The 27,993-nt window shown below is 42.9% G+C and overlaps 1 protein-coding gene and 1 pseudogene across 1 annotated transcript in view; both read left to right on the forward strand.

Annotated features, from left to right (window-relative positions):
- Positions 1-27,993, forward strand: part of NGR-A12 (neuropeptide receptor A12) — an 81,570-nt gene that overhangs the window by 13,344 nt on the left and 40,233 nt on the right. The window contains exons 2-3 of the mRNA XM_089736718.1: positions 13,370-13,512; positions 21,742-21,968. Of these exons, the coding sequence (XP_089592844.1) occupies positions 13,370-13,512; positions 21,742-21,968 (370 nt within the window). The remainder of the gene's footprint in view (positions 1-13,369; positions 13,513-21,741; positions 21,969-27,993) is intronic.
- Positions 22,321-27,845, forward strand: LOC114249184 (uncharacterized; annotated as a pseudogene).

Consider the following 27,993-nt stretch of genomic DNA (forward strand, 5'->3'; position numbering starts at 1 on the left):
TTTCGCTGGGTTGATGTTTATGCGCCATTTTCGGAACCACTGTCCTAGGGCTAGGGCTGCGCTCTGAAGCTTCTTCGCGATTAGGGACTTGTTTCTACTGGAATAGTAAACAGTCGTGTCGTCGGCGAATAAGGCTAACTGGGTCGGCGGCGCCTGGGGAATATCGTTGACGAATAAGCTAAATAGGAGGGGTGAGAGGACAGAGCCTTGCGGGACTCCAGCTGTGAGAGGTCGCGGGGAGGAGCGGGTTCCCTCGACTCGATATCGAAAAGAGCGGTTCGTTAAGAAGTCCCGTATGATGAGCACGAGACTATCCGGCACGCCCATGTTGAATAGTTTGAAAATCAAACCGTTGTGCCAGACTTTGTCGAACGCTTTCGAACGCGACGTCGAAGAAGAGAGCTCCCGTGTATAACGGTTTTGGTCGATTAAGCCCCACAAGAATGTGCTCCATGAGGCGGTGCACCTGTTGAACGCATGAGTGATTTGTACGGAATCCGAATTGTTCATCGATGAGAATTCCCTTGGATGAGACGAAGTCTCTGAGGCGTTTGTAGAGCAGACGCTCATACAGTTTGCCTAGAGACATGAGGAGGCTAATCGGGCGGTAGCTCGTCGGGTGACTTTTTGGTTTACCGGGTTTATGTATGCCGATAACGTCCGCTTCTTTCCACACCGCGGGAAAGATACAGTTCGCCATAGCGGCATTGAAAATAGATGCCAACATCACGATGAGTTGGACGGGTAGAAGTTTAATAACGCGGTTGGATATACCGTGGGAACCGGGAGCCTTGCGAGGACGTAGGTCTTTGATCAAGTCTTTAACTTCCATCGGGGTGACGGGTGGTAACGCATCCGAGGGTGGCAAGGAGGCTCTGCGTTCTACCTCACTGTCTACTAATTATACATGAACAGGGTCCACGGATTGAGTGCTGGGCGTGTACTGGGTTTGCAATGTATCGGCGGGGGGGGGGGGGGGGGGGTTAAACAGTCGACGTCGCCTAAAACACGTCATTTGGGATACTCCAGATCCACTAACGGTGCTTTTAGGCACTCCAAGCACTAATCATCATTCTCGTCGAAACCGTCGCTTGCGGCGAAGGGCTCGACAAGTAAATTATTTCGATTATATCCATCTATCATTGTAAAAGATCACGATAGAACCAATTAATGTGTGATGTGCTTTATTGAATATCTTGATTTATATTTTAAAATCGAACAATTATTATTGTAGTCTGTATTATCTAACTGATGGTTCCAAAATAGATTAGCGGTAACAAATATTGCGGGCTCTCTCCTAATACCCTCCCTACATAAAGGTTACGTCATATTTTTATATGGTATAATAAATAAGCATATACTCCTAATTGAGCTTATAGAGAACGCTAGAGGTCATACACGTTCAGTATCTGTTCTATATCGGAATGGTGGAATTACTACGTTATTTTAGAATAAATGATCAAAATACTACATATTTGAAGACGCTATACGGCACAATTGTATTAAATTGCTTTCGTGTGTGGATGAGCTCACGGCTACCCGGCGTTAAGTGTTCAACTGAGCTCATAGACATCAACAACATAAATGCCGCCACCCACCTTGTGAAGTCACTTGTAAGTCTCAGTTTTTACAGTACAACGGTTGCCGCACCCTACAAACCGAAACGCATTACTGTTTCACGGCAGAAACAGGCAGGGTGGCGGTACCTACCCGTGCGGATTCATAAGAGGTTCTACCACCAGTCGATAACGATGAAGAGTTTGACGGGCGAACTAACCCATAGACACATTCCACTGAGTTTCACGCCGGATCTTCTCAGTAAATCACGATTCCAATCCGGTAGTAAATTTTGCGAAGCCCTGCTCTTGCTAGGGCTAGCGTTAGAAAATTTTCTTAGGTCGTGCCTGTGAGCTCACCTACCCGTCTGGGCGTAGCTAGAATGGCCCCCTAGGCTACAGGCAAATTGATGGAAAAAAAAGGTAGTTCAATGTAGGTATTATTCCGCAACACTGTAAGCGATACTTGACATACTTGTTTTGAATCTTGAAAACCTATACTCTATCTATATATTATCTCTATATATAAACATGAATTGCTGTTCGTTAATCTCGCTAAAACTCGAGAACGGCTGAACCGATTTGGCTAATTTTGGTCTTGAATTATTTGTAGAAGTCCAGAGAAGGTTTAAAAGGTAGAAAAATATAAAAATGCTCGGAATTAAATAAAAATAAAAATATTGTTTTCCCTTTGTTGTGTCTCCAAAAGACCAATGGTGGTCTTTTATTTATCGATTGAGGCACTATGAAGTCTGCCGGGTCAGCTAGTACTAATATAACTATTTCAAAGGAACTTTAATTCAATTGCTTCGCAGAGTCGAAACGGAAGACAGCCAATACCAACGACAAAGTTTCAAATCTAAGCGCAAACATTTACGGTTATCCGAATCTTAAGTTGTTCGTCCGTGTGTTGTGGGACTAGTCCTAATGAAGTTATACACGATTTAAAACATAATATAAGTAGCTTAAATAAAATATGTTCAATAAAAAATTGGTCAAAAGTGCATTGAAAATAACTAGTCAGGTCATAAGTATTGTCACACAGTAAAAACTTTTCTTTTAGAATGCTGGCCACAAAAAAATTTATTCAATTCGAATCTCGAATTGTTCATGAAAATAAAAATGTATACTTTTAGAATTTTACTCATTTTTAAATATGGAGTGGACGCTTAAAGAAGACCGTGTTGCAGTTATTGCGTTGCATCGTTGCGGTTACGCGCCAATTCAATTTTTTAACATACTGAAAAATTTGAATATAACCAAAAATATTCGTTTATCGTACCATCAAACGATACAATGAAGACTCTAGTGTAGATGACAGGTCAAGAAATGGGTGCCCTCGGTCTGTTAGGACTCCAGCAGTGATAAAAGCTGTGAAGGCGCGAATTCAAAGAAATCCCAAACGTAAGCAGAAACTGTTGGCCCTGCAGATGGGGTTAAGCAGAACCACGGTGAAAAGGGTGTTAAATGAAGACTTAGGGCTTCGGGCATATCGAAGAAAAACAGGACATCGTTTGAATGCTCGTCTAATGGACCTGAGACTGAAGAGATGCCGCGCTTTGTTGAAGCGGTACGCGGGAAAAAAATATCGGGAAATTCTTTTTTCGGATGAAAAAAATTTTACCATAAAGAGAGCTACAATAAACAAAATGATAAGGTGTACGCACACAGTAGTGAAGAAGCGAGCAACCATATTCCGCGTGTCCAACGAGGTCATTTTCCATCCTCGCTCATGATATGGTTGGGAGTTTCTTATTGGGGCTTAACAGAGGTACATTTTTGTGAGAAAGGTGTAAAAACGAATGCAGTTGTGTATCAAAATACAGTCCTGACGAACCTTGTGGAACCTGTTTCTCATACCATGTTCAATAACAGGCACTGGGTATTCCAACAAGATTCGGCGCCAGCTCATAGAGCGAAGAGCACACAAGACTGGCTGGCGGCGCGTGAAATCGACTTCATCCGGCACGAAGACTGGCCCTCCTCCAGTCCAGATTTGAATCCGTTAGATTACAAGATATGGCAACACTTGGAGGAAAAGGCGTGCTCAAAGCCTCATCCCAATTTGGAGTCACTCAAGACATCCTTGATTAAGGCAGCCGCCGATATTGACATGGACCTCGTTCGTGCTGCGATAGACGACTGGCCGCACAGATTGAAGGCCTGTATTCAAAATCACGGAGGTCATTTTGAATAAACTTTAGTGTCATAAGAATCTATGTTTTGTTAAGTTCATTTTGGTATATGAATGGTTACATAATGAATAAACTTGTTTCAATTATTTTACATTAAACATGTGACAGAATTTATCACCTGACTAGGTATAAATCTACAGTGGTGTTCACGGATGTTCCGTTATAAATACTTACCATGCATCCGATTGACTTGAAACTTGGTATCCATGTAGAAAATACATGTACTTAATGGATAGGCTAATATTTATATGAGTGTTGGACTCCCTACACCAGTTGCGGGGGCGTTAATGATGAGAATCTTGGTGGGGATGAGAAATAATAATGTTAATTTTAAATGCCCAGTGAAGCGGACGAGTACGGCTAGTGTAATTATAATAATAGTATAATATTCACGGAACCTAATATTATTTATATTATTTTGGAGAAAATATCATTGTGAGTGGATTGAATGTGATCATCCATCATCAACACTTGGATGATTGAACACTGAGCTATGTTTTGAATCAGAATAGAAACCGCCCGTTTACTTTAGAGTTATTGGAAGATCGTAAACATTATTAGAAATCTGTAAACAACATAATAATTTGCCACGCATATTTCTAAGGAATGGAAATAAGGAATTTCTATGGAACAATCATAGAACTGCTTTCGTTAGTTTGGCTTCGAATTTCGATCGTATTATTCCCCGAAACGAATTAATTCTTAATAGAATAAGAATTCTCCCTATATTGTACACGGTACATACAGTACATACTGCGGCTTGTCAGTAGTTCACGACCTATTTGGTAATGTATGATTACTGGAGGATACTAACATATTATGACGTCACATTTCTATAGCATTTGTAATAACTACTGATTGATTCTACTGACAAGAAGCAATAGCCTATTCTTATAATATATTGGGCGGCAGAGAACATATAAGAAGGTTTTCCACCAATTTTTTTCTTACTCGCCTCAGTAAGCTCAAATTTAGATAATCACTAACGGGTGCTGCTTGTTCTTAATGGGACAATTTCAAGAATGAGGGTCATGGGCTATCCTGGTTTCGCCTTACAAACCAATGCAAGAAACATGTCCTCCGTTAATCTAAGAATTACATTGGCTCCGTTTTCTAAGTGTGAATAAGGCATTTTCCTCTTATGTATGTGTAGAGTTCTTGGTGAAATAAGAGCTTTGGAAAAATACTGTTGTCAAAAATATACGAGTGACATTAGCGCTCTGGAGTTTTTTGAAAGGTATTTATAGTAAACGGGCGCATGACTTAAATTATGTGAAACGGCTAATAGACCAAAAATACACGGCGTATATGTTGTAGTCCATTTTGAGGCAAGCGGTATTTCTTTTTTTTTGTTTATTTCAAATACCGGTGACTGATATTGACCGACCCAATTGCAATGTAGCTGTACTCACTGGTATCGCACTTTTCTCTAGTTAAATGTTAAATCTGTTCACAAACACTGGCATTTGCAGATTAACAATTTATTTCCATTGTACTTTGAATTTTCTCCATCCTTCCATGAAGAAGACTTAAAATAGAAATTAAAATGTTGGCTTAGTAGTTATTCACTATAAAAACTAATTAAAATAGGTGATTTTCTTAATCTGTTATAAAAACATTTAATATCCAATAGATAGATACTCTATTTTTATACAATCATTACAAATACGAGAAGGAATAAACTGTTAAACTTTCACTATCTACTTACATCTTACATTCATTTATTGATCTTTCATACGCACTTGGTTCAATAATTGTTTCACACAAAAGACTATTACTACTTCGCGTAATGATTTTTCACTTTAAATTGAAATAGCATTTGTAGTTCCGTCATACAAATCTATTATATTAATACGTGAAGCAAAAACTTTGTATCCCTTTTTATGAAAATTGCGCGGACGGAGGACCATGAAATTTTGCACACTTATAGAGAATATAGAGAAGAAGTGCACAATGCTAATATTTTTTTTAAATAATGCATAAAAGATACATTAAATTAATAAAGAAAACATTACACACACTACATACCATGTATTTGACGCACCCACGCATGCATACTATTTATTGTCAAACTTTTGTTCTTGACGTATATTGTCAAATTGAGAACAGATTAAATATTCTTTGTCTTTGTTAATATTTTTTATAGTGTAGCCTTGGCGAAATTTGTGATTATAGAAGTATAAAATACAATCATAATAGTGTACAAACTTACAATTCCAATTAATTATAGTCGAATTTCGACTACTGCGGGACTTCTAGTAATACTAAATCTGTATTTGATTTCTATAATTATTAACCCTCTAAGTTACGTTCGCATAGACCACATTGCAGCCAAGTGGTGCAATATAACATAAGGCGAGCGTGACGCGAAATACAATTAGGTACACCCAATTGTTCTATATTAATGCGAAAATTTAAAAAAAAAGCTATTCCTTTGAAGATATATATACTTTAGTACAATCGGAATTGAAATAATTTTTGTTTCTGGAATGCTTTGAATACTTGAAGGGTTTATTCCTTCAAATGGTAGCAACACAGGTACATTTTCACCTGCTTGTATATGTTTATATATCACGGTCTTTCCGTACTTAAATGAAAGCCGTTAATGCTAAGTAAATCCTTCACAATTTGTCGTATTCTAATGCACAATTGCCTTATCATATCATCATTATCCTGCCCTTCTCCCAGTCACCTGGTCGGTGCAACATGTTTTCTCCTTCGATACTCTTCTATCATATACCATTTCTTCGCTCAATCCCCTCTTACCCATATCGTCTTTCACGCAATCCATCAATTTCTTCTTACGTCTACCTCTTCTTCTATATCCTTCCACATTCATAGTTAGCACTCTTTTACCAACCTCATTTTCATTTCGTCTCATCACATGTCTATACCATCCCAAACGCGCACTTCTCAGCTTCTCTGTCACAGGTGCCACTTTTAGAGAAGAAGAGCCTTATATGAAAAATAAATCAATTTGTTGAAGCAATTCACTATTTTTCATACGTTGATGGTCCTATTTTAAGAGCTGATAAAAAATTCAAATGTACAAAGTTTGCACTGGATTGGATAGACTATACAAGAAAAAATTTGTCACATACATATAAACGTATATTATATTCAATGTATATGACTTATTGCATACAAAAATGATAAGAAAAAAAATAAATGAAAACGCTCAGAAGTCGTTTAGATGATTAAAAAAAATAACTGATATTTATTGGCATTGTTGAAGACCGTTTACGATCGATAAAAAAGAGGACAAAGTTTTTGGTTCACGTATTAATATATAGATGTCGTAGGCAGGGCGCCAGGGATGGCTAAGCGGTAGTTTCGTCATCACTCGTATTCGATTGAACTCAGTTTAGTAAATAAAACTTTTCAATAATAATTATTGAAACTCAACACACACAACTTTCACAATGACAGGATAAACCGACAGTTTCGTTGCACATACCGACAGACCGACTGACTGACTGACTGACTGACTGAAACGGACGGAATCACTGTCTAACACGAATGCCACGACTCTGTCCACGTACCGCCATTTTATAACTGTGGCGTTACGGAGTCTACCCTTTATTTTGTGATATTTATCAAAACAACATTTCATCATTTAAAATAATAATCAAAACCACCGTCTTAATATTACTAAAAGTCGTCAACCACGACACGGCCATTCTGTCACTTTGACGTTTGTGTATCGTTGATATTCCGAACTATTGACCCGGATGCGACATAGATATAAAGTCATTGTTAGGATTCAATAATGTTTGATGAAAAGTAATATTTTTATCGAGTTCTTAAAGAAAATATTTCAAAAAGAAAATATCTTTATATACCTACATTTGTCACAATAGGGTCGACATCGTGGGCGTAGGGTGGGTAGTCGTACAAAGGGATTGCGCAGCACGAAACGATATGACAGTTCCGAGGCGCCTTCATTCTTCCTAAGTGAGGCAACGAACATAGATAATAAAGTTAATATTTAAGAGCAACGAATATGCTTAGATTCACCCCGAGCGATGACACCTCGACTCTGTCGAAGTATACCACCTGAAGTGAGCCGGTGTTTGACGAGTAGTTACGGCTCGCATCCACTAGGTAACGTGCTTTTGCTTCGTTAGGCGTGCCCGGATGTGTCGCATATCTACAATTAGCTGATCGAGCAGACTCAATTCTAACCAGGATATTAAAAGTGTTTGGCTCTGATCGCAGGGCGACTTGCAGCCGCAGGGTTCATTAATAAAATCGAATTATCCGGGAAACGAATTCACCACATCCGGCTTTTCGTACCCGATTCTAATCGATATTGAGCCTAAGAAGTGGAAAGCCCCCATCGTATGTATTGTTGCTCGGTAGACAAACTATTCGAATGTTGCTTGATGTATATAGGTATATGTGAAAAATTATGTTGAGGATTATTTTCGGGCGATGGCTTCGTAGCATTGGCTATTGATCGTAGGACATAATGAAAGCCTACAAGGGCCATTACCACATTTTTCTCTACTTCTGTGAGGAAGTTTTTTTTATTTTTTTTATTGACTTTGTAGGCAGAAAAAAGTAGTTTTATCCTATTTTATTCCTATCAGAAGTAGTTTTATCCTGAAAGAGCAATATTCATAATTTCATGACTATCGGATCCAATAGCAGCCTCGGTACGGCATCACGAGGGTAGTGAAATCGCCTAGCATTTAAGCTTATAAGAAGGCATCTTTACTATAGTTATAATCTCGTTGTGTCCCAATTCACATTTTCTCGCCATATTTCATATTTTTTTTAAAAACTGGTTTAAAATGTTATCATTCTCCTGCCCTTTTCCTGACCTGGGGTCGGCGCAACACGTTCTCTCCTTCCATACTCCTCTATCAAATACCATTTCTTCGCTCACTCACCTCTTACACATATCGTCTTTCACGGATACCATATTTGTTTTAATCCATGGCTTAAAATTTTATATGACTTGTATTAAAATCCAAGTCTTGAGCATTGTCTGTTATTAATTTAATGTTCCTCTTTTCTTCGGCTGTTTGTCCTAAATAAGATATCTCCCAATAACGGCGACTTGATAGTGTTTCCGCCACGAGACTGCTGATTTATTAGTTTATATGCCTCTCTGTGTCAAAAGTAGATGAATACTCTGTTCACAGTCGGATTTTTCGTGAAAAAATATGAAATTCGGATGACATAAAGTTTTAACACGCCTTAGGGATGCTTCTAAATTGTCAACTAAAGTTACGGATGAAAAAATAATTAATCGATGTTTTATTCAGGTCTAATTTCTGAGTCATTATTCTGGCCCGGAGACACCAGCAATCCAAGGACAGTAACAAACAAATTTTAATCATAACACAACTTACTACGAAGTCAGATGTTACCACTTAGGCAGTCTTATTCTTCTCCATCAGTAAGCAGGCAGCTATGTAGCTCACTTGGTAAAAATTCGTTATTGCTGGCAGTAAAGAGCTACTTTAAATCATTGTATACTTTTCATTATTTTCATTGTATACTTATCATGTGGTCTGTGGTGTCTGTTAGCGCCCCAAATTGTTGCGCCGAGGGTCGTGGGTTCGATTCCCACATTAGACAAACATCCGTGTGATGAACAGGCTTGTTCGCTCGTTCGACAACAAAAATTCGGCAAATTACAGCCCGCTGAAGTGAGGGCTACAAAAAAACGGTGCCCTGTGGTTGACCTAGTTCCAACCCTTATAGTGATTTGAAACCAAGAAATTTGAGAAACTCTCAATCAATAAAGATGTCGCTATCGCATTGACGATGGCCAAAAAAAAGATCACAAAACGGCGTGGACATTTAAAAAACATTTTGTTTTACCCCCGTTTTTTACATTTTGAATATTTTTTTAAAATACTTAAATTGGAATTTTCTAAAATCCAAGGCAGATAAGATAAAGATATAAAGAAGATTTCCACCAAAGGAATGAACTGGTTAGAACTTGACAACCACTTAAAAAAGTATTTTCGAGAAAAACGCATTTGAAGTTTGAGAAACAATTCCAGTAGAACAATTCGGATAAATAGCATTTGATACTTATTTATAATTTCCGTATAAAAGTATACAAGTATGTGGAAGTAAATTTCATTATCAATCTTCAATTTCTCTTCTTTTCAATATTTAATTTAATACGCTTATTGTGTGATTGTGTGAACATAATACTGACTCCTTAACTTACAAGGGCGGGATGATAAGTAACTAGCCTAACAATAAAACACTTAACTTTTCGTAATAATTTTTTTTTTTTCGACTTAATCTCCGTGAAACTCTACGCATTTATTCCATCTTCGTTCTAAAGCAGTAATGCCTTCCATAAAATGATATCTTTCGAGTCCTGCAAAATACTCCTCTACAGCGGCTAGGACTTCATCATTTGTGGCAAATTTCTGTCCGCCCAAAAAAGTTTTGAGCTTAAGGAATAAGTGGAAGTCTGATGACGCTAAATCAGGGGAATAAGGTGGGTGGGGCAGCAAATCATACTTCAGTTCGTTGATTTTTGCCATAGATTTAACACATGTGTGAACCCTAGCGTTGTCTTGACGGCAGATGATTTTTTTTTTCGCTAAACCTGGTCGTTTTTGCTGAGTGCACTGATGAAAATTATCTAGAAGATTAGCGTAGCATTCTCCATTAATCGTTTGACCTTTAGGAAGGTAATCTATCACCAAGATCCCATTTGCATCCCAAAAGACGGAAGCCATCACTTTTCCAGCCGACTTTATAGCCATGGCTTTTTTGGAAACGAGCATCGCGATTGCGTCCACTGTTTTGATTGAATTTTTGATTCTGGCGTGTAATAATGAGCCCATGCTTCATCTGTTGTTACAAATTGACGTAAAAAATCGGCTTTATTACTCTGAAACGGTCCAGATATTCTTTTGAGCTTTGCACCTGAATCCTTTTTTGATCGTGCGTAAGCAATCGCGGCACCCAACGGGCCGATGACTTTTTCATATTTAATTCCTCACTTAGGGTAATGATGTACCCGTTCTTTTGAGTTACCTGTAGTGTCAGCTGTTTCAGATAACTTCAATCGTCGATCTGTTTAAACTATATGAGTCGACTATTATCAAAGCCGGCAATCTGACTTTTGGACAATGATTGGTAAATCAGAAAAACGAATTATTGACTTTGTATTCCATTGGCAGTCACAAAACTCTTCGGAACGACATCTTAGATAAATAACAGGTTAACTATTAACCTTTATTTAATGCAGGTTTTGAACCGTATTCTTTGAAGGAGACGATTATATTCAAATCAATCTGTATTGACATATCAATAATTTTTTTTTGTCCAAATGCACAGATTGCCACCTTTGATAATAGACAACTTATATCATGTTCTTTCACGACCATTTCCGGAGTCGTGACGCTTTTTGGACGTCCGGGGCGGGCTTCATTTTGGACACATGTACGACCGCCTTTAAACTCATCCACCCAGTTTTTTACTGTGGCATAAGAAGGAGCACATTCACCCAAAACATTATTTAACTCGTCATAGATATCTTCCCCTTCATGTCCTTTATATGAAGAAACTTTATCACCGCTCTTTGTTCAATTTTATCCGTATTGAAAAAACTTGACAAAATATATTTTCAAATGACAAAAAATCAATAAAATGTTCACGCCACCAAATTCAAATTTAGAACACAGGTGGCCAGGGATACGAATTTATAAATGGCATATATATTTTTTTAATTTTAACTTTTTAAATAGTAAAGGCTAGTTACTTATCATCCCGCCCTCGTATATCTCAAGGTGGGCGGCGGCATTTACGTTGTAGATGTCTATGGGCTCCAGTAACCACTTTACACCAGGTGGGCTGTGGGTTGTGAACTCGTCCAGACACTTAAGCAATAAAAATAAAAATAAAATGATTCGCTCCACTTATATGCTGCGTCACAAAATCAACTATATCTCCGAAAATAGTTCCAACCATGATAAATCCGTTTATGGGAATATTCTTAAGGGTCTAAACTTTGAAAATATGCAAAAAAACAAAACGATTTTTTTCATTTCTAGAACAGAAAGAATACCTTAATACTTGATTAAAATTTAATACAACAATAACAAAGTTTTTTGTTAAATAAAATAAAATATGTATTATATAAGCTAAATAGTGGCATAGCTGTAAATGACCTACGCATCATTAAAAAAGTTTATAGGTTATTGGTTATGTTGTTAAAAGCAATTTTTGTACTGTGAATAAAGCTAGCATGAGAGGAATAAGAATGAACAATTAAAAAGTTTTGAAAGTTGATAAATTTGCTGGGAATATTTTTAACACGATAATTTATGGATGAGCTAAACGAGTAATGAGAGATCATTTTTCATAATTAATTATGTAATCTTGTTAGTGAAAGCTTCAAGCTCATTAACGACAATTAATTAGAAAATTATTTTGACGGATTCTCGCTAGTCTGAGACAAAAGCCTTTAACGGATTAAGATCTGTATGAACAGCTTACAATATTAATTTATTTATTATATTTTTGAATAAATAAATTTAAACCGTAATCATGATTATCCATTAATTATTTTATTCATAGCAATCATACTCTTTTTTTTTTTGCCTTTGTAGGCAGACGAGCGTACGGCCCACCTGATGGTAAGTGGTTACCGTCGCCCATGGACTTCAGCAATGCCAGGAGCAGAGCCAAGCCGCTGCCTACTGCTAACCGCTGCCTACTGCTGAATTTTTGTCTACTGCTACATTTTGGTTATGAATTACATATAGAAAACATAAAGAATTCTGCTTCAAGCAGAAATATGCAGGGCGGTGGTGCCTTAGGGAAGTCTATTAATGGGTAGGGTTCTGAAAACATCCTTGGGCCCGTGGTTTCGCAGTGGCGGACCAGTCCCACGTACCTCGTATAAGGTATGGATCCCGGCCCGAAAAAAAAGGCGATGGTACCTAAAGGTATTCACTAGTTGCTCTACCTTTGGTAGGTTTTGAGCATGACTTTTTATATGTATTATGGTTTATATATATGTGTCGGAGAAACTGCATTCTTAAGTCCATCGTCAGACACCATAGGGGCGAATAGGATGATCGAGTTAATAGAAATATTGAGTACACAAAACACATTTGTTATCTTAGAATAATTTAGAAATCTTCTCTTGACGTTAGGAAACGAAAACGAATAACAGTTCTTAGAACTGGCACCGCTCTTCAGGAAGGCTGCTTGGTAAGTGAAATGGCGTCTATGCGCGCCTCCATCGGCTAGGCTCTGTCGTAGCGCGAAGTTAGCGGAGCTCCAACGACGTTACAATTGCGTTGTCACCTCTCGGAAGTCGCGCTGTGCTTCGTATTGCTAGCAAACTACTGACCGTCTCCGACATATCTATACTAATATATTAATCTACAGTGGTTTTTACCGATGTTCCGTTATAACTACTGAACCATGCATCCGATTGACTTGAAACTTAGTATCCGTATAGAAAATATATGTACTTAATGGATAGGCTAATATTTGTATGAGTGTTGGACTCCCTAATAATAACGATGACAATAAATAATAATGTTAATTTTAAATTCCCAGCGAAGCGGGCGAGTACGGCTAGTAATTTATAAGAACATTTCAAGTAGGTGTCATTTTTTTCAGTGTCACAGATATATTCCTGGTGAATCTGTCGGCGGCAGACCTGCTCGTGACTGGCATTTGTATGCCGATCCAACTGAGCAAGGCCATCACCCTCGTTTGGTTCTACGGAGAGACTGTGTGCAAGATTGTTAATTACATTCAAGGTGAGTTTTCGCATCCGAATAATGATATTAGTCCGAGGCAGATAGATATTTTTCTTAATTGTGGTAAGACAATGTGTTGCTACGCTCTCTTCCATCTGCCGGGAACGTGTTATGAGCTTCTTCGGAAACATCATGCGGTGTCCCAGACATGACTTAGAGAAGCTCATAATTACGGGTCGCATAGAGGGCAAGCGCGCCGTGGGCAGAACACCAGCCAGATGGTCAGATCTGGTAAAAGAAGCGGTTGATGGTGAGTGCAGTCCATGCCACCCATGATCGAACACTGAAAGAATCTCACATTTTGTCGCAATCCTCAGCAGTGAGGGAACGATGAACAAGAAAAAGGCAAAATTTAGGGCACATTACATATTACTTATACCATGTTTATTTCGCTAAAGACCCCTGATACATGCCAGCAGACATCATAACACAAATGAGAGCACTTAAAAACAACTGTAACAACACAGTTTTGAGATCTGAATTGGAATTTCCATCTTACTTATCCATTTAATTGAAAGCAAACAAAACAATAGAAATAAGTAGACTGATGGTACCAATGATGGTGATTAGTTAATTAACTGAAAGAACAATGAAAGTAAAGTAAAAAACGATGTTGAAGATGGTATTAATACGAAGACAACGAAGGAATGGAGAGTATAAAAAGATGTGTTTTGTGAATACTTTTTTCTATATTAATGATACCTAATAAAATCCTTTCGAAATTTCAATCAAATCAAAAGTATTTTTGGGTTAATTATTTCTCGATTAATTAAAATTCTTTTGTAACAAAAAACAAGTCATAATTAGATGAAGTAATCCATTGTCTTTTACGTTAAGCTATCTGTTTGTAAATGCGATCATTTATACATATTTCATGAGAATAAATAAATTGTGCACTAGAGTCTACCAGCTCGTTCAAGAAAGTATAATTTTAAATTCAATTGATGCCATGTCGCAATTATCAAACTTGGTCGAGAAGTGACTGCTTTTAGTGAAATTCAAAAGAGTTTATTCATTCTAATGGTATCTGTGAGCTTTGAAGATACTGTAAATAAAAACAAAGTTTTACACGTCTCGTCTCCGAGAATTTCAAGTTGATAGTTTATTTATAAGTTTTCTTGTGAAAATGAATAATGCGAATGATTAGTTACTTTTAAAAATAAATACTTATTATTGATTTACTTTAATGTAGTCCACAACGCGGAGGTCAGAAGGTTGCGTGTTCAGATCACGTCGGGGTCACCAGTTTGTAGGTATACGACAAAGGAAAGATCTTCCACCGAGCGGGTGATATTGCTCGGTAGACCGACGGTCCGATTTTTTTTTCCTACCTATACTGATAGCCTTGAGCGGCACCCCTGACCTGCGTTGCAGGGAGCTTCTGCCCGGGCAGTGGGGATCACCCTGAGGTCCGTCCCGGCCTCCGTAAAGGGGTACGACGACCCCATAAGGGACATCAGCGGTTTTCCAATTAAAACAACCCAATGGGACCTATAATAGACAATTATTCGTTCAATCTGCTCGTAGAGAGGAATCATAATATTACTATTAGGGATATTAAGATTGGTGGACATTATTTAATAAACATTTACAATTTGATCTCGTACCGAACAGTTAAGAATAATTCGGTTCAATCGAACTAATATTAAAATAACGAAATTTGTGTTTCACCATATTTAAAAACACTTAATTCGCTCGAAAACTACTTAGTCTGGCCATAAATACTGTTACAATTAAAAATAAACAAAACATTACATTAGAATTTGGAATCTGTCATTTTTATATGATTGCTCATTGAGTTTTCTCATTTTGGCGCCAATACATTGTACAATATTTTGCGATGTTAAAATGGAGTGGGGTGATAAGGAGAAACGAATCGCTGTGATTGCATTACACCAAGTAGTTATGGAGCCAAATGCAATTTTTAAAACTCTCCATACGCTTGGTATTAGTAAAATGTTTATGTACCGGGCTATTAATAGGTGCCATGAAACCTCCTCTGTTTGTGACAGAAAAAGATCTGGCCGTCCACGTAGTGCTCGTACGAAAAAGGTGGTCAAAGCAGTAAGGGAAAGAATTCGAAGAAATCCTGTCCGAAAGTAAAAGATTTTATCTCGGGAGATGAAGATAGCACCTAGAACCATGTCGCGTATTTTAAAAGATGACTTAGAACTTGCAGCGTATAGGAGACGTACTGGTCATTTCTTAACTGTTAATTTAAAAGAGAATAGGGTGGTAAAATCGAAACAACTACTGAAGCGGTACACAAAGTCGTCGTGGCCTAAAGGATAAGACGTCCGGTGCATTCGTTGTTGCGATGCACCGGTGTTTGAATCCCGCAGGCGGGTACCAATTTTTCGAATGAAATACGTACTTAACAAATGTTCACGATTGACTTCCACGGTGAAGGAATAACATCGTGTAATAAAAATCAAACCCGCAAAATTATAATTAGCGTAATCACTGGTGGTAGGACCTATTGTGAGTCCGCACGGGTAGGTACCACCGCCCTGCCTATTTCTGCCGTGAAGCAGTAATGCGTTTCGGTTTGAAGGAAGGTTTGAACCTTAGAACTTATATCTCAAGGTGGGTGGCGCATTTAAGTTGTAAATGTCTATGGGCTCCAGTAACCATTGAACACCAGGTGGGCTGTGAGCTCGTCCACCCACCTAAGCAATAAAAAAACAAAAACAAAGAGAGGTAAATTTTGTTTACGGATGAGAAAATTTTTACAATTGAGCAACATTTTAACAAACAAAATGACCGTATTTATGCTCAAAGCTCTAAGGAAGCTTCACAATTAATCGACAGAGTGCAACGTGGGCACTATCCGACTTCAGTGATGGTTTGGTGAGGTATGAAGGAGTGACTGAGCCATACTTTTGTGAAAAAGGTATCAAAAGATGGGCACAAGTGTATCAAGATACAATTCTTGAAAAGGTAGTGAAGCCACTTAACAACACCATGTTCAATAATCAAGAATGATCCTTCCAGCAGGACTCTGCGCCAGGTCATAAAGCTCGGTCGACGCAGTCTTGGTTGGAAACGAACGTTTCGGACTTCATCAGAGCTGAAGACTGGCCGCCGTCTAGTCCCGATCTTAATCCGCTGGATTATGATTTATGGTCAGTTTTAGAGAGTACGGCTTGCTCTAAACGCCATGATAATTTGGAGTCCCTAAATCAATCCGTACGATTGGCAGTGAAAATTTTTCCCATGAAAAGAGTGCGTGCTTCTATTGATAACTGGCCTCAACGTTTAAAGGACTGTATTGCAGCCAATGGAGACCACTCCGAATAAGCTTTTTATACTTTAAATTGTTTTATATTTATGTATTAAACTAACACACTACAAAAGTAATAAATGCTATTTGCAATACAATTTTTTTATTTTTATTATAGCAGTATTTATGGCCAGACTAGGTATTAGGAAATAAGAAAACGGTTGAATTAAAACCGATACATAAACGTTTATTAAATATTTTCATTCATTGCTAGTCTGCATTTGCAAATGTTCACACGGATACAATATGAGAATGCCGATAGTGATCGAAGCGATACATCTATAAGAAGGTATCGCTTTATTTATAGTACTGAAAATAAAACGTAGTATTGGTCCGGAAGAATTGCTTCAACGCTCTTTATAGGGATGATAAACGGGTTTTATCCGAGTGCCTAATGAGAATACGAATGTAAAGGAAGAAATGGGAATATATTCTGGCGTAAGCTTGTTTTCCTTAAACGTTGTTATAAAAGTAAGAACCTTATTATAAAATAGATGTCGTGGCGTGCAACCTCTTTGACAGGACCTACAACGACTAGACACAGACTAATACATATACTTGACAAGAATTCAAAAATAAAGAGAGAAATGGAACACGGGGCGTACATAACTAGCGGCAGGCAGTATTTTTTTTGTCTTCCTAAAACAGACACGAACCAGACGACAAGGAACGAATTGAGCGTTCTCATATTATGTATATAAAATAGACGACAAAAACAGTAATCGACCGTTCAAGTGGTTCTTCGACCGTTCAATATAATAATACACCCTTTTTTTTTTTTTTTTTCCTACCTTTGCTGATAGCCTTGAGAGGCTATATAGCTTCACCCTAACGTTTGTAGGTGAGCTCGCGGGGCTCAACCGGAGAGTTGCTAACACTGACCCTAGCAAGAGCAGTGCTTCGCAGTATCTACCACCGGATCGGAAACGCGACCCACTGAGAAGATCCGGCGAAAAACTCAGTGGGCTGTGTCTATGGGTTAGTTCGCTCGTCGAGCTCTTCGTCGCAAGCGACGGGTTCGACGAGGCCGGTGACCGGTGCTTGTGGTGCCTAAAAGCACCGTTAATGGATCAGGAGGATCCGTAATGACGTGCTTTGGGCGACGTCGACGGTTTACCATTCGGTCTACTGGGTCGGGTATGTAATTTCCAGCGGCAACGATGAGAGGGTTCTCATGTCGTGCCGCCTTCTCAAATTTTTTATTTTTTATTTTTATTACCTAGGTATGTAGACGAGCTCACAGCGCACCTGCTGTTAAGTGGTTACTGGAACCCATAGACATCTACAACGTAAATGCGCCACACACCTTGAGATATAAGTTCTAAGGTCTCAGTAAAGTTACGACGGCTGCCCCACCCTTCAAACCGAAACGCATTACTGCTTCACGGCAGAAATAGGTGGGCAGAAATGGCGCAGCGATGCCGACTGCAGATACTTACTAACTGAATCGAGCTCCAGGTCATCGTGGAGATCCACGTTCCTAAGGAACCAAGGCGCTCCGATGGCTATCCTGCAGAATCGTGATTGAATAAGCTGAAGGGATTTCAAGTGGGTGCGGGCTGCGTGAGCGAACACTACGCTTGCATACGTCATGACGGGGCGTATACAAGTTTTGTAGAGAGTTACCTTATTACGGAGGGACAGTTTGCTTCGACTACAAAGCATTGGATAGAGTCGTCCTAGAATAAACGCGGCGCGGTCGCGTACCGTTTTTATATGGGGACGGAATGTCATCCCTCTGTCGAGGGTGACGCCTAGATATTTGACCTTCGAGACCCACGGTATGGGCTGGCCAAAGAGAGTGATGGGACTAACGGCGGAGGTGTTTGCGCACCTACTACGGAGTGGGATGCTCGAAGTGATGTTCGGAGGGCGACCCCTTTTGAAGAGCACCGCTGCGCTTTTCGTGGGGTTGATGTCAATTCGCCACTTCCGGAACCACTGTCCCATGGTGGCTACTGCGATCTGGAGTCGCCGATGAAGCAGCGACATCTTCCTACACGAGTAGTAGATAGCCGGCACGAAGGCGGGTTTCGGACCTGAAGGTGCCGAAGTCTTTGGGCCGACGGTTCGCGGAGCTGGGTGGGTTGGACGTTTTCGCGGAGCCCTAGGACATCCACGGTAGTTCGCGGGGTGCCCTTGCTTAAGGCATAGGACACAGCTTGGAGGTTCGGTCGCGGTTTCCCTAACTCTAACGCAGTCTAACGTAGCGTGATCGCCGAGGCACTTCACGCAGCGAGGGCGCGCGTGGCAATTACGCGCTGAGTGGCCGTACAGTTGGCATGTGTAGCACTGCCCGGGAGTGCCACGTTTATGGGGGGCTTCGATGGAGACCCCGGATAAGTCGCAAACTGTCGAGAGGCATGAGATTTTCTTTTTGGCCTCCGGGGTTGGCTCCAACGCGACGAGAATCATATTATAGGGCTGCTTGCCCCGCCCACTGTGCATCCGATGCACACTAACTATAGGGAGTGACTGAGCGGTCAGATCCTCCTTAATGTACTCGATATCTAGTTCTTTTGGGACTCCGCGTATTACTACGCGGAGCTCGCGGTCCTCCTGAAGAGCATAGGTGTGAAAACCTATGTTCGGTATGAAGAGAGGGCCCTATGGTCGCCCGGCGTTGCGACCTTTATCTGAATCCCATGCGCGACGTTACGCGCATGGGTATAATTCATTTTGTTGGCCTGAAGGGCCTGGGACACGCGATTCCACGCTGTCTTCTCTTGAAGTATCAGCGGGGGCGGGGCAGCTACTTTAGGAGCGGGCGCGGGCTTGGGACGCGGCGGTGGAGTTACGCGGCGAGCGGAGTCCGACTCCGGTGTTACGACTACCTGCGGGCGGCAGGCGGTCGCGGATTTAGTCTGCTTCGTCGTGGAGCTCCGGGACTCCACGGCGCGAGTACGCTTTTTGCCGCGCGTTACGGTTTGGAAAACATCCGAAGTTCCAGGCTGAGGGCTTGACGCGGATTCGAAATCCATCTCCGATTCGGTATCGGAGCCTGAACTCGAAACTATCGAGGTCGCGACGGACGAAGCGCGCGATGACGTAATCGACGCGGGCACGGGGGTGGGGGTAGCGCTAGGCGCTTCTTGAGTCGCAACGTGGGAACGTGCGCTCGAACTTGACGCGGTGGTGGGGGACGCGCGGCGTGCCTCCGAGGCACGGTTGAGAAACGCGGCGACGGACGTGGGGGGGGGGAGGGATTGCCACGAGAGGCCCTATACCTAACATACTCGGCCCTAATTGTCGGGTACCTTTCCCGGAGGAACCCGACAAATTCACTGTCACTGACACTAACACTTTCACAATCTTCAATCATCTTGCTGTCTTCCTGCCCGGGGAGGCGGCCCCAGGACTTTTGTTGAACTCGCCGAAAGGCGAGGCCCCGGATAGGATTTGTAACCCCCCTGTGCTGCAGGACAGCAAGGAGCAGGGGGGGGGGAAATGCCTATGCCGTGAAAACGGCAATCGGCGGGGAAAAGGAAAGGAACCCGCTCGGGCTGTATAATGCTACAGCGGGCGGAATCACGAGCGGGGGTCTAGTCTTGAAAAATACTGTTGTTTTGGGAAGGGTAAGGAAATCGCTAACCTGTGATAGTGCCACAGGAAGCCTGATCGTAGCGATTGGTTGCCTTGAAAAAGACAGTTGGTATGAGGTGGGTATTCACGGTTACAACACTATCACGCACAAATGTGTATTCCGATGCGTAGGTCGCAAGCGACCAACGGATTGGAAGGCACGTTCGCACACAACCGAGTCGTAATCGAGAATGTATTCACGGTCACTAAACTGTCGAGCACAGCTGTGAGTTCAGAGACGCAGCTCGCAAGCGGGCCACGGATCGGAAAGCACGTCCGCGCACGACCGAGTCGTGAGCGAGAATGATATACCTAAATCTAAGAACTGGTATTATATCACGCTCATGTGGGACAGAAAGTAAATGAAAATTTTATTTGAAAGCCATAAATTGGGTTCGTTCAATTTTATCCAAATCGAGGATGATTTTTGATCGTGCTTCGTGTCTTCTGTTCCAAATTTATTGTAATCATGTGTCTGGAACTATGACTTTAAGGCTTAAGAGTAACATAATATTTGAAAAAAATATTTGGGTTGAGCATCAGCATATTTATGCTAATATTATTTTATTATTTCACAGCCAAGCCAGTTGCCATTTATGTTATAAAAGTTTTTGGGCTTTCACAATATCTAATATCTCCGATAAGGATATGTAGGATATATGGGGAGATTTTGTATTTAATTAATGGATTGAATAACGGAAATATTTGTGGTCCCGAGAATTTAAAATAGCGTTTTTGAATTTCTAAATAACGTGTCATGAAAATTCGCAGATGCTCAAAACAAATTAGATTCAAAATATAGAGAAACATTGAATTTAAACCTCTGAACTCGATCTAAAACATTTTCCTGAAAAGCCAATGCGTTTAAACTAACTTTGAGGATGTTAAATTTCAAAGGAGCTTTAATTCAATTGCTTCGCAGAGTCGAAACGGAAGACAGCCAATACCAACGACAAAGTTTCAATTCTAAGCTCAAACATTTACGGTTATCCGAATCGTAAGTTGTTCGTCTGTGTGTTGTGGGACTAGTTTTAGTGAAGCTATACACGATTTAAAACATAATATAAGTAGCTTAAATAAAATAAAAAATTGGTCAAAAGTGCATTGAAAATATAACCTTAAAGAAGTGCATGATGACTGAAAGTACGGTGCACATAAATACAAAATCGTTCCCCTTATTTCTATCGTGAACTAAAACTGCTGTCGTAAAGCTGTTTGTTGGGACAATAAGGTTTTCACTGTCTAATGTATACGAAGTATAATACGTATGTAATACGTATGACGTACGTAGCCTTAAAGCATAGACAAGGCCTGTACTTGATCGTCATCTATTATTTATTGCAATAATCCTGTGTTTGTTACAGGCGTGGCAGTGGCGGCTAGCGTGTTCACGATCTCTGCGATGTCAGTGGACCGCTGGTTGTCCATTACTCCAGAACCTCGTCTTCGGCCGCCAAGCAGGAAACAGGCGACGCTGCTCCTCATGCTACTTTGGATCGCTGCACTGCTTATCTTCATTCCAACGTATCTAGTAGCGGGAGTGCGAAAGGAAACTATTCCTGTAATATCCAAAGGAGATAGGAACATTTCAGTAAGTGTTTTTTTGAAGTGAAACTTCTTTAGAATCGTTGTGACTTCAAACTCGATGAAACAAAATGAAACGAAACGAAAAAATAAGTCCATAGAGACACAAACACATAAATGTATAGGATACAGCCGGCGAGAGAATGAGATAGAGCACATTATACGTGAAGTTAAAATATCAAATCACAGAGGGCACTACCTCATACTATAAAAAATGATTTACAATTATTTCTATTTAGTTTGTTATCAACAGATGTCGCTACTCGTAAATTCAACAATTCCTGAATCGCGGTGACGAGATGTTACAGAGTTGATACAGGTTCTCGTATTTCTCTTGCTAAATCATACTTAGCTGGCATATGAATACCGTGATCTTGCGGGCGGTCCCCTCAGGGTGAGGCTGCACCATTGCACTGCGGAGTGGTTGACCCTTCCGATTATTTCAATTTTATTATAAGTTTCTCTTCTACCATGTGTGACTTGCACACATACACACACACTTTTTTATTTACCAATTTAACACCATATCTTTAGTTTAAAGCTCCCTATGATTTCCTGTGAGCGTGGATGATTGGATGATATCATACACCAAAATCAAATTGAATCAGATACACTAATTATGCTGGCTTTATCTAACACATTAAAAATAAGTAGAATGAAAATAAAGGACGTAGCTCTGCTCAGTATTCATCAAAGTTATTTAATAAAGTTAAAGATATAAAATCTTTGAAATGTACTCTGAGTATTAATTGCAGCAACTTCGGGTACAGTAAGCCCAGTGTGCTTAGTGCGAGTTTTGACATGACGTGAGCTCACGGGGCTCAAACCTGATGACGTTGCTAACACGAACCCTAGCAAGAGCCGTGCTTCGCAGAATCTACCACCGGATCGGAAACGCGACCCACTGAGAAGATCCGGCGAGAAACTCAGTGGACTGTGTCTGAGAGTTAATTTACTCGTCGAGCCCTTCGTCGCCAGCGACGGGTTCGACGAGAACGGTGACCGGTGCTTGAAGTACCTAGAAGCACCGTTAGTGGATCGGGAGGATCCGAGATGACGTGTTTTGGGCGACTTCGACTGCTTTCCATTCTGTCCGCAGGATCGGGAATGTAGTTACCGGTGGCCACGATGAGAGGGTTCTCGTGTCGTGCCGCTTTATCGAAGTGGCGCATCGACGCCGACTGTAGATACTTACTGATGGACTTTAAGTCCAGGTCGTCATGGAGGTCGACGTTCCTGACGAATCACGGGGCTCCGACGGCTATCCTGCAAAAACGGGATTTAATAATTTGGAATGATTTTAAGTGTATGCGGGCCGCGTGAGCGAACACTACACTTGCATAGGTCATGACGGGGCGTATGCAAGTTTTGTAGAGTGTCACCTTATTTCTAAGGGACATTTTACTTCGCCTATATATCATCGGGTAGAGACGTCCTAGAATGAAGGCGGCACGGTCGCGTACCGTCTTGATGTGGGGGCGGAATGTCATCCTACTGTCGAGGGTGACGCCTAAATATTTGACCTTCGGGGCCCACGGTATGGGCTGGTCGAACATCGTGATTGGGCGAATGGCGAGGGTGGAGGTGTTGACGCGCCTAGTCAGGAGGGGGATGCTCAGCGTGGTGTTCGGAGGGCGACCCCTTTTGAAAAGCACCGCTGTGCTTTTCGTGGGGTTGATGTCGATGCGCCACTTCCGGAACCACTGTCCCATGGTGGTAGCTGCGGTCTGAAGTCGTCGATCAAGCAACGCCTTCTTCCTACACGAGTAGTAGATGGCGGTGTCATCGGCGAAGAGCGCCAGATGGGTCTCCGGAGACCGGGGTATATCATTGATATACAAACTAAATAGTAACGGGGAGAGGGCGGAGCCTTGCGGTACTCCGGCTGTGACGTGACGGGGCCGGGAACGCGTTCCCTCGACTTGATATCGGAACGAACGGTTCGACAAGTAGTCTCGTATGATGAGCACGAGTCTGTCTGGCACTCCCATGTTATACAGTTTGTATATCAAACCGTTGTGCCAGACTTTGTCGAACGCCTTCGCTATATCGAAGAAGAGGGCTCCTGTCGGGATGGGTTTCCGCCTATTCAGCCCTAGTAAGATGTGCTCCGTGAGGCGGTGCACTTGATGGACGCACGAGTGTCTGGCGCGAAAATTTTATTCACGGATACGAAGTCCCAGAAGCGTTTACAAAGGAGCCGTTCGTATAGTTTGCCTATCGCCGGGAGGAGACTGATGGGGCGGTAACTCGCGGTTTCATTCTTCGGTTTGCCCGGCTTGTGTATGCCGATAACGTCAGCTTCTTTCCACGCCGCGGGAAAGATGCAGTTCGTCATAGCAGCATTTAAAATGGTGGCCAACATCGTTATCAGTTGGGCTGGTAACAATTTAAGCGCGCGGTTGCAGATGCCGTCGGAGCCGGGAGCTTTCCGTGGTTGTAGGCTATCGATCGCCTCCTTAACCTCGGAAGTGGTAATGGGGGGTAACGCGTCCGAGGGCGGCAGGGAAGCTCTGCGCTCGACCTCCCTGTCGACTAACTCGGTGTGTTCGGGGTCCGCGTGTTGAGTGCTGGTGGTGCACTGCTCTTGCAGTGCATCGGCCAGCAACTCTGCCTTGTCATCGTCATCGTAAGCCGGTGGTTGGCCTGAGGTGCGTACGAGAGGCGGCATAGTGGCGATAGTTTCGGACTTGAGGGTCCTAGCTAGTCGCCAGTATGCTTGGTGAGTGGGCGCGAGTTCTTCTAAATAACTATCCCAGTTTTCGTTTCGGGCGTCGCTTAAGCGGGATTTGACCTCCCGCTGTAAGCGACGCATCCGAGTCCGGTTTGAATCCGTGGGATATCGATCGTAGGCCCGGATTGCCACGTTTCTGACTCTTACGAGGTCCCTAAATTCGGGGGAAAGTCTGATGCAGTGGAAGCAGTCCTCCACATCGACTTGTTTCGAAGATCTTATGATCGCCGTCGAGACGTGATCAGTGAAGATGTTTATGGATTCGACTGTGTCCTCGGGGGATGGAGTTGAATCCGGGCCGCAAGGGAGGATTGGTGGAGCGGTGTCAGCTAAGCATGTGCCCAGCTTCTTCCAATCCACCATGGTCCTCGTATCTGGTTCGCGGTTAAGTGGGCGACCGAGCTGCATGACGACAGGTCGGTGGTCTGAGTCGAGTTCTGACATTGCCTCGATGGAGCGCAAGCGCAGAGTTACGTTCCTCAGCAGTGCCAGATCTATTGTGCTCGGACGACGCGCGGCGTTGTACGGATAGCACGTGGGGGTCGGGGCGTTGAATATCTCGAATGTGAGGTCGTCTATGAACGCTTCGAGACGCCTACCGTTCACATTCGTGCGATGGCAGTTCCACCTAGTGTGGTGGCAATTTAAATCGCCTGCCAGAATGACCGCGTCCCCCATACCGAGCAGTGACTCGAGGTCACTGCTTAGTTTGTCAGGGGGGAGATAGACGGATGCGATGACGATCGGCTGGTGTCCCGTCAGCGCGATGCGGCACACTGACGCCTCGATATGTAAGAGCGAGGGAGTATCGAGAGGGACGCAGTGCAGGGCCCTCCTATAGTAAATGACAGTCCCGCCTTTGGAGGCGGAGAGTCTGTCATTCCTAACCATGACGTAATTCGCGACTTTGGGGTCGCGACGCGAGGGCTTTAGGAAGGTCTCCTGCACCAGAAGAATGTTGATGAGATTGTCGCGGAGAAACTCATAAACTTGATCGCGCTGACGCGCGAGTCCATTAGCATTATAAAATGCTAACTTTAAAGAGCGGGGTTTTTCCCTACCGTTGTATGCCATTGACTACCGGTTAATTACCGGTAATTGCCAGCGTAAGCTGGACGGACTCCATGACGTCCATATGATCAAACGTCGCGTATAGGCGGTCATCGGCCGTGACCGCCCTGCGCATGGCGTCGGCGAACGAACGCATGCGGTCGATGTTGATCGCGGCGATATAATCGCGCACGATCGAGAAGTCGTTTACGGGGGGGCGCGCGGGGCCGGGGCGGGCGGGGTGCGAGCAGGGGCTGGGGTGCCGGTGGTCTCCCTGCCAACGTGAGCGGCAGCAGTTTAGCCCACGCGGAGACGGTGGGCACCGGAGCCGGCACGAAGGCAGGTTTCGGCGCGCGGGGTGCCGAAGTCTTTGGGCCGACGGTTTTCAGGGGCGCGTTGGCCAGACGCTTCCGCGGGGCCTTGGGGCATCCGCGGTAGTTGGCCGTGTGACCCTACTTTTGGCAGAGCACACAGCTCGGCGGTTCGGTCGCGGTTTCCTTGACCCGCGAACAGTCGGCTGTCGCGTGGTCACCGAGGAATTTTACGCATCGCGGACGCGCGTGGCAGTTGCGTGCGGAATGGCTATAGAGCTGGCACCTATGGCACTGCCCGGGAGTGCCTTTTTTGTGGGGGGCCTCGACGGTGACCCCGGATAAGCCGCAAACGGTGCGGAGGCTTGAGGCAATCCGTTTGCCTTCCGTGGTAGGTTCTAGCGCGACGAGAACCATGTTATAGGGGAACTTGTCCCGACCGCTGTGCATACGGTGCACACTTACGATTGGGTACGCCTGCCCGATGAGGTCTTCCTTAACTAGCTCGACGTCGAGCTCTTTTGGTACTCCGCGTATTACTACGCGGAGTTCGCGGTCCTCCTGGAGGGCATAGGTGTAGTAACCTATGCTCTCCTTTCGGAGGTGTGAGGTGAGGGCCCTATAGTCGCCCGGCGTTGCGACCTTAATCTGTATCCCATGCGCGAGATTACGCGCTTGGGAGTAGTTAATATTGTTGGCCTTAAGGGCCTGGGAGACGCGGTTCCACGCGGATTTATGCCTCAGGATTACCGGCGGCGGCGCGGGAATTTTGCGGACGGGTGCGGGTTGGGGTTGCGGCGACGGGGTTGCGCGGCGAGGGGAGTCGGGGGAGACCACGACTTTAGGTCGCGACGCGTTCGCGGCCTTGGGCTGTTTCGGCGCCGTGGACGGTTCCACGGCGCGGGCGCGTTTCTTTCCGCGCGCGACGTTAGTGAACCCATCGGAGGTTCCTGGTTCCGGACTGGCGGCTGACTCAAACTCCATTTCCGACTCGTAGTCGGAGCCGGAGCTCGATGCCGCGCATGACGCGATCGACGCGGGCGCGGGGGTGGGGGGGACAGCGGTGACTCGAGGGCTGACTGGACCTTCGCGACTACGGTGATCGGTACGAGGGGTTTCGATTTTAAGCTGGCCTTGTAGGCCCTAAATTGGGACATAATGTCCGGGCAAAATTCCCGGACGAATTGGACAAACATGGCGGGGTCGTCGTCCGCCATGGTGGTTGTGCCCAGGGGGGGCGTCCCCGGGACTTAAAGCAACTCGCCGAAAGGCGAGTCCCCTGATTGGGAATGTACTTGCCAGCAGTGATTTGCAGGGGGGGGATGCCTATGCCGTGAAAACGGCAGTCAGCTGGGATTGGGGTGGAAAGTTTGGGAAGGTGGGGCCCCACTGGGTTGTGAGTGCCACAACAAGCGATGATTGCAGTGGGGTTTTTAGTCTCGAAAGAGACTGTTTTTTTAAAAGGAATAAATAAGTAAATATAATAATGACAATGAAATGGATGATAAGATGAAGTGAAATTGTCGTTTTCGATAGCAAAACTAACGAACACGAAATACGTTTTACTGATTCAAGGTCGCGACACCAGCGACAGAGCGTCCGGAATACAAAACAAAGTCGCGATCGAAGCGACAACGACAATGTCGTGCAAACCAAACACACAATCGCGACAGCAGCGACAATTTCTCAGGAAAACGCGTCCGGGCTCAACAGCGTTACGATCGGAACTGAGGACAGCTGCTATACAATAATACATTTATATGTTTTCGTCAAGTATGAAGTTCAGTGAAAGTGAATGTGGAGTCAATTGTTTATAGCAACGGTAATTGCGATAATTGAAAAATGAAACCATTCCATCAGTATTTTCTTATGACGTTTTCACGTTCAACTATCGTCAGTAAACCGACTTTTCAGACAACTAATTTTTTTAACGGTAT

This window comes from Bombyx mandarina, chromosome 22, assembly GCF_030267445.1.
Source record: "Bombyx mandarina strain Sakado chromosome 22, ASM3026744v2".
NCBI lineage: Eukaryota > Metazoa > Arthropoda > Insecta > Lepidoptera > Bombycidae > Bombyx > Bombyx mandarina.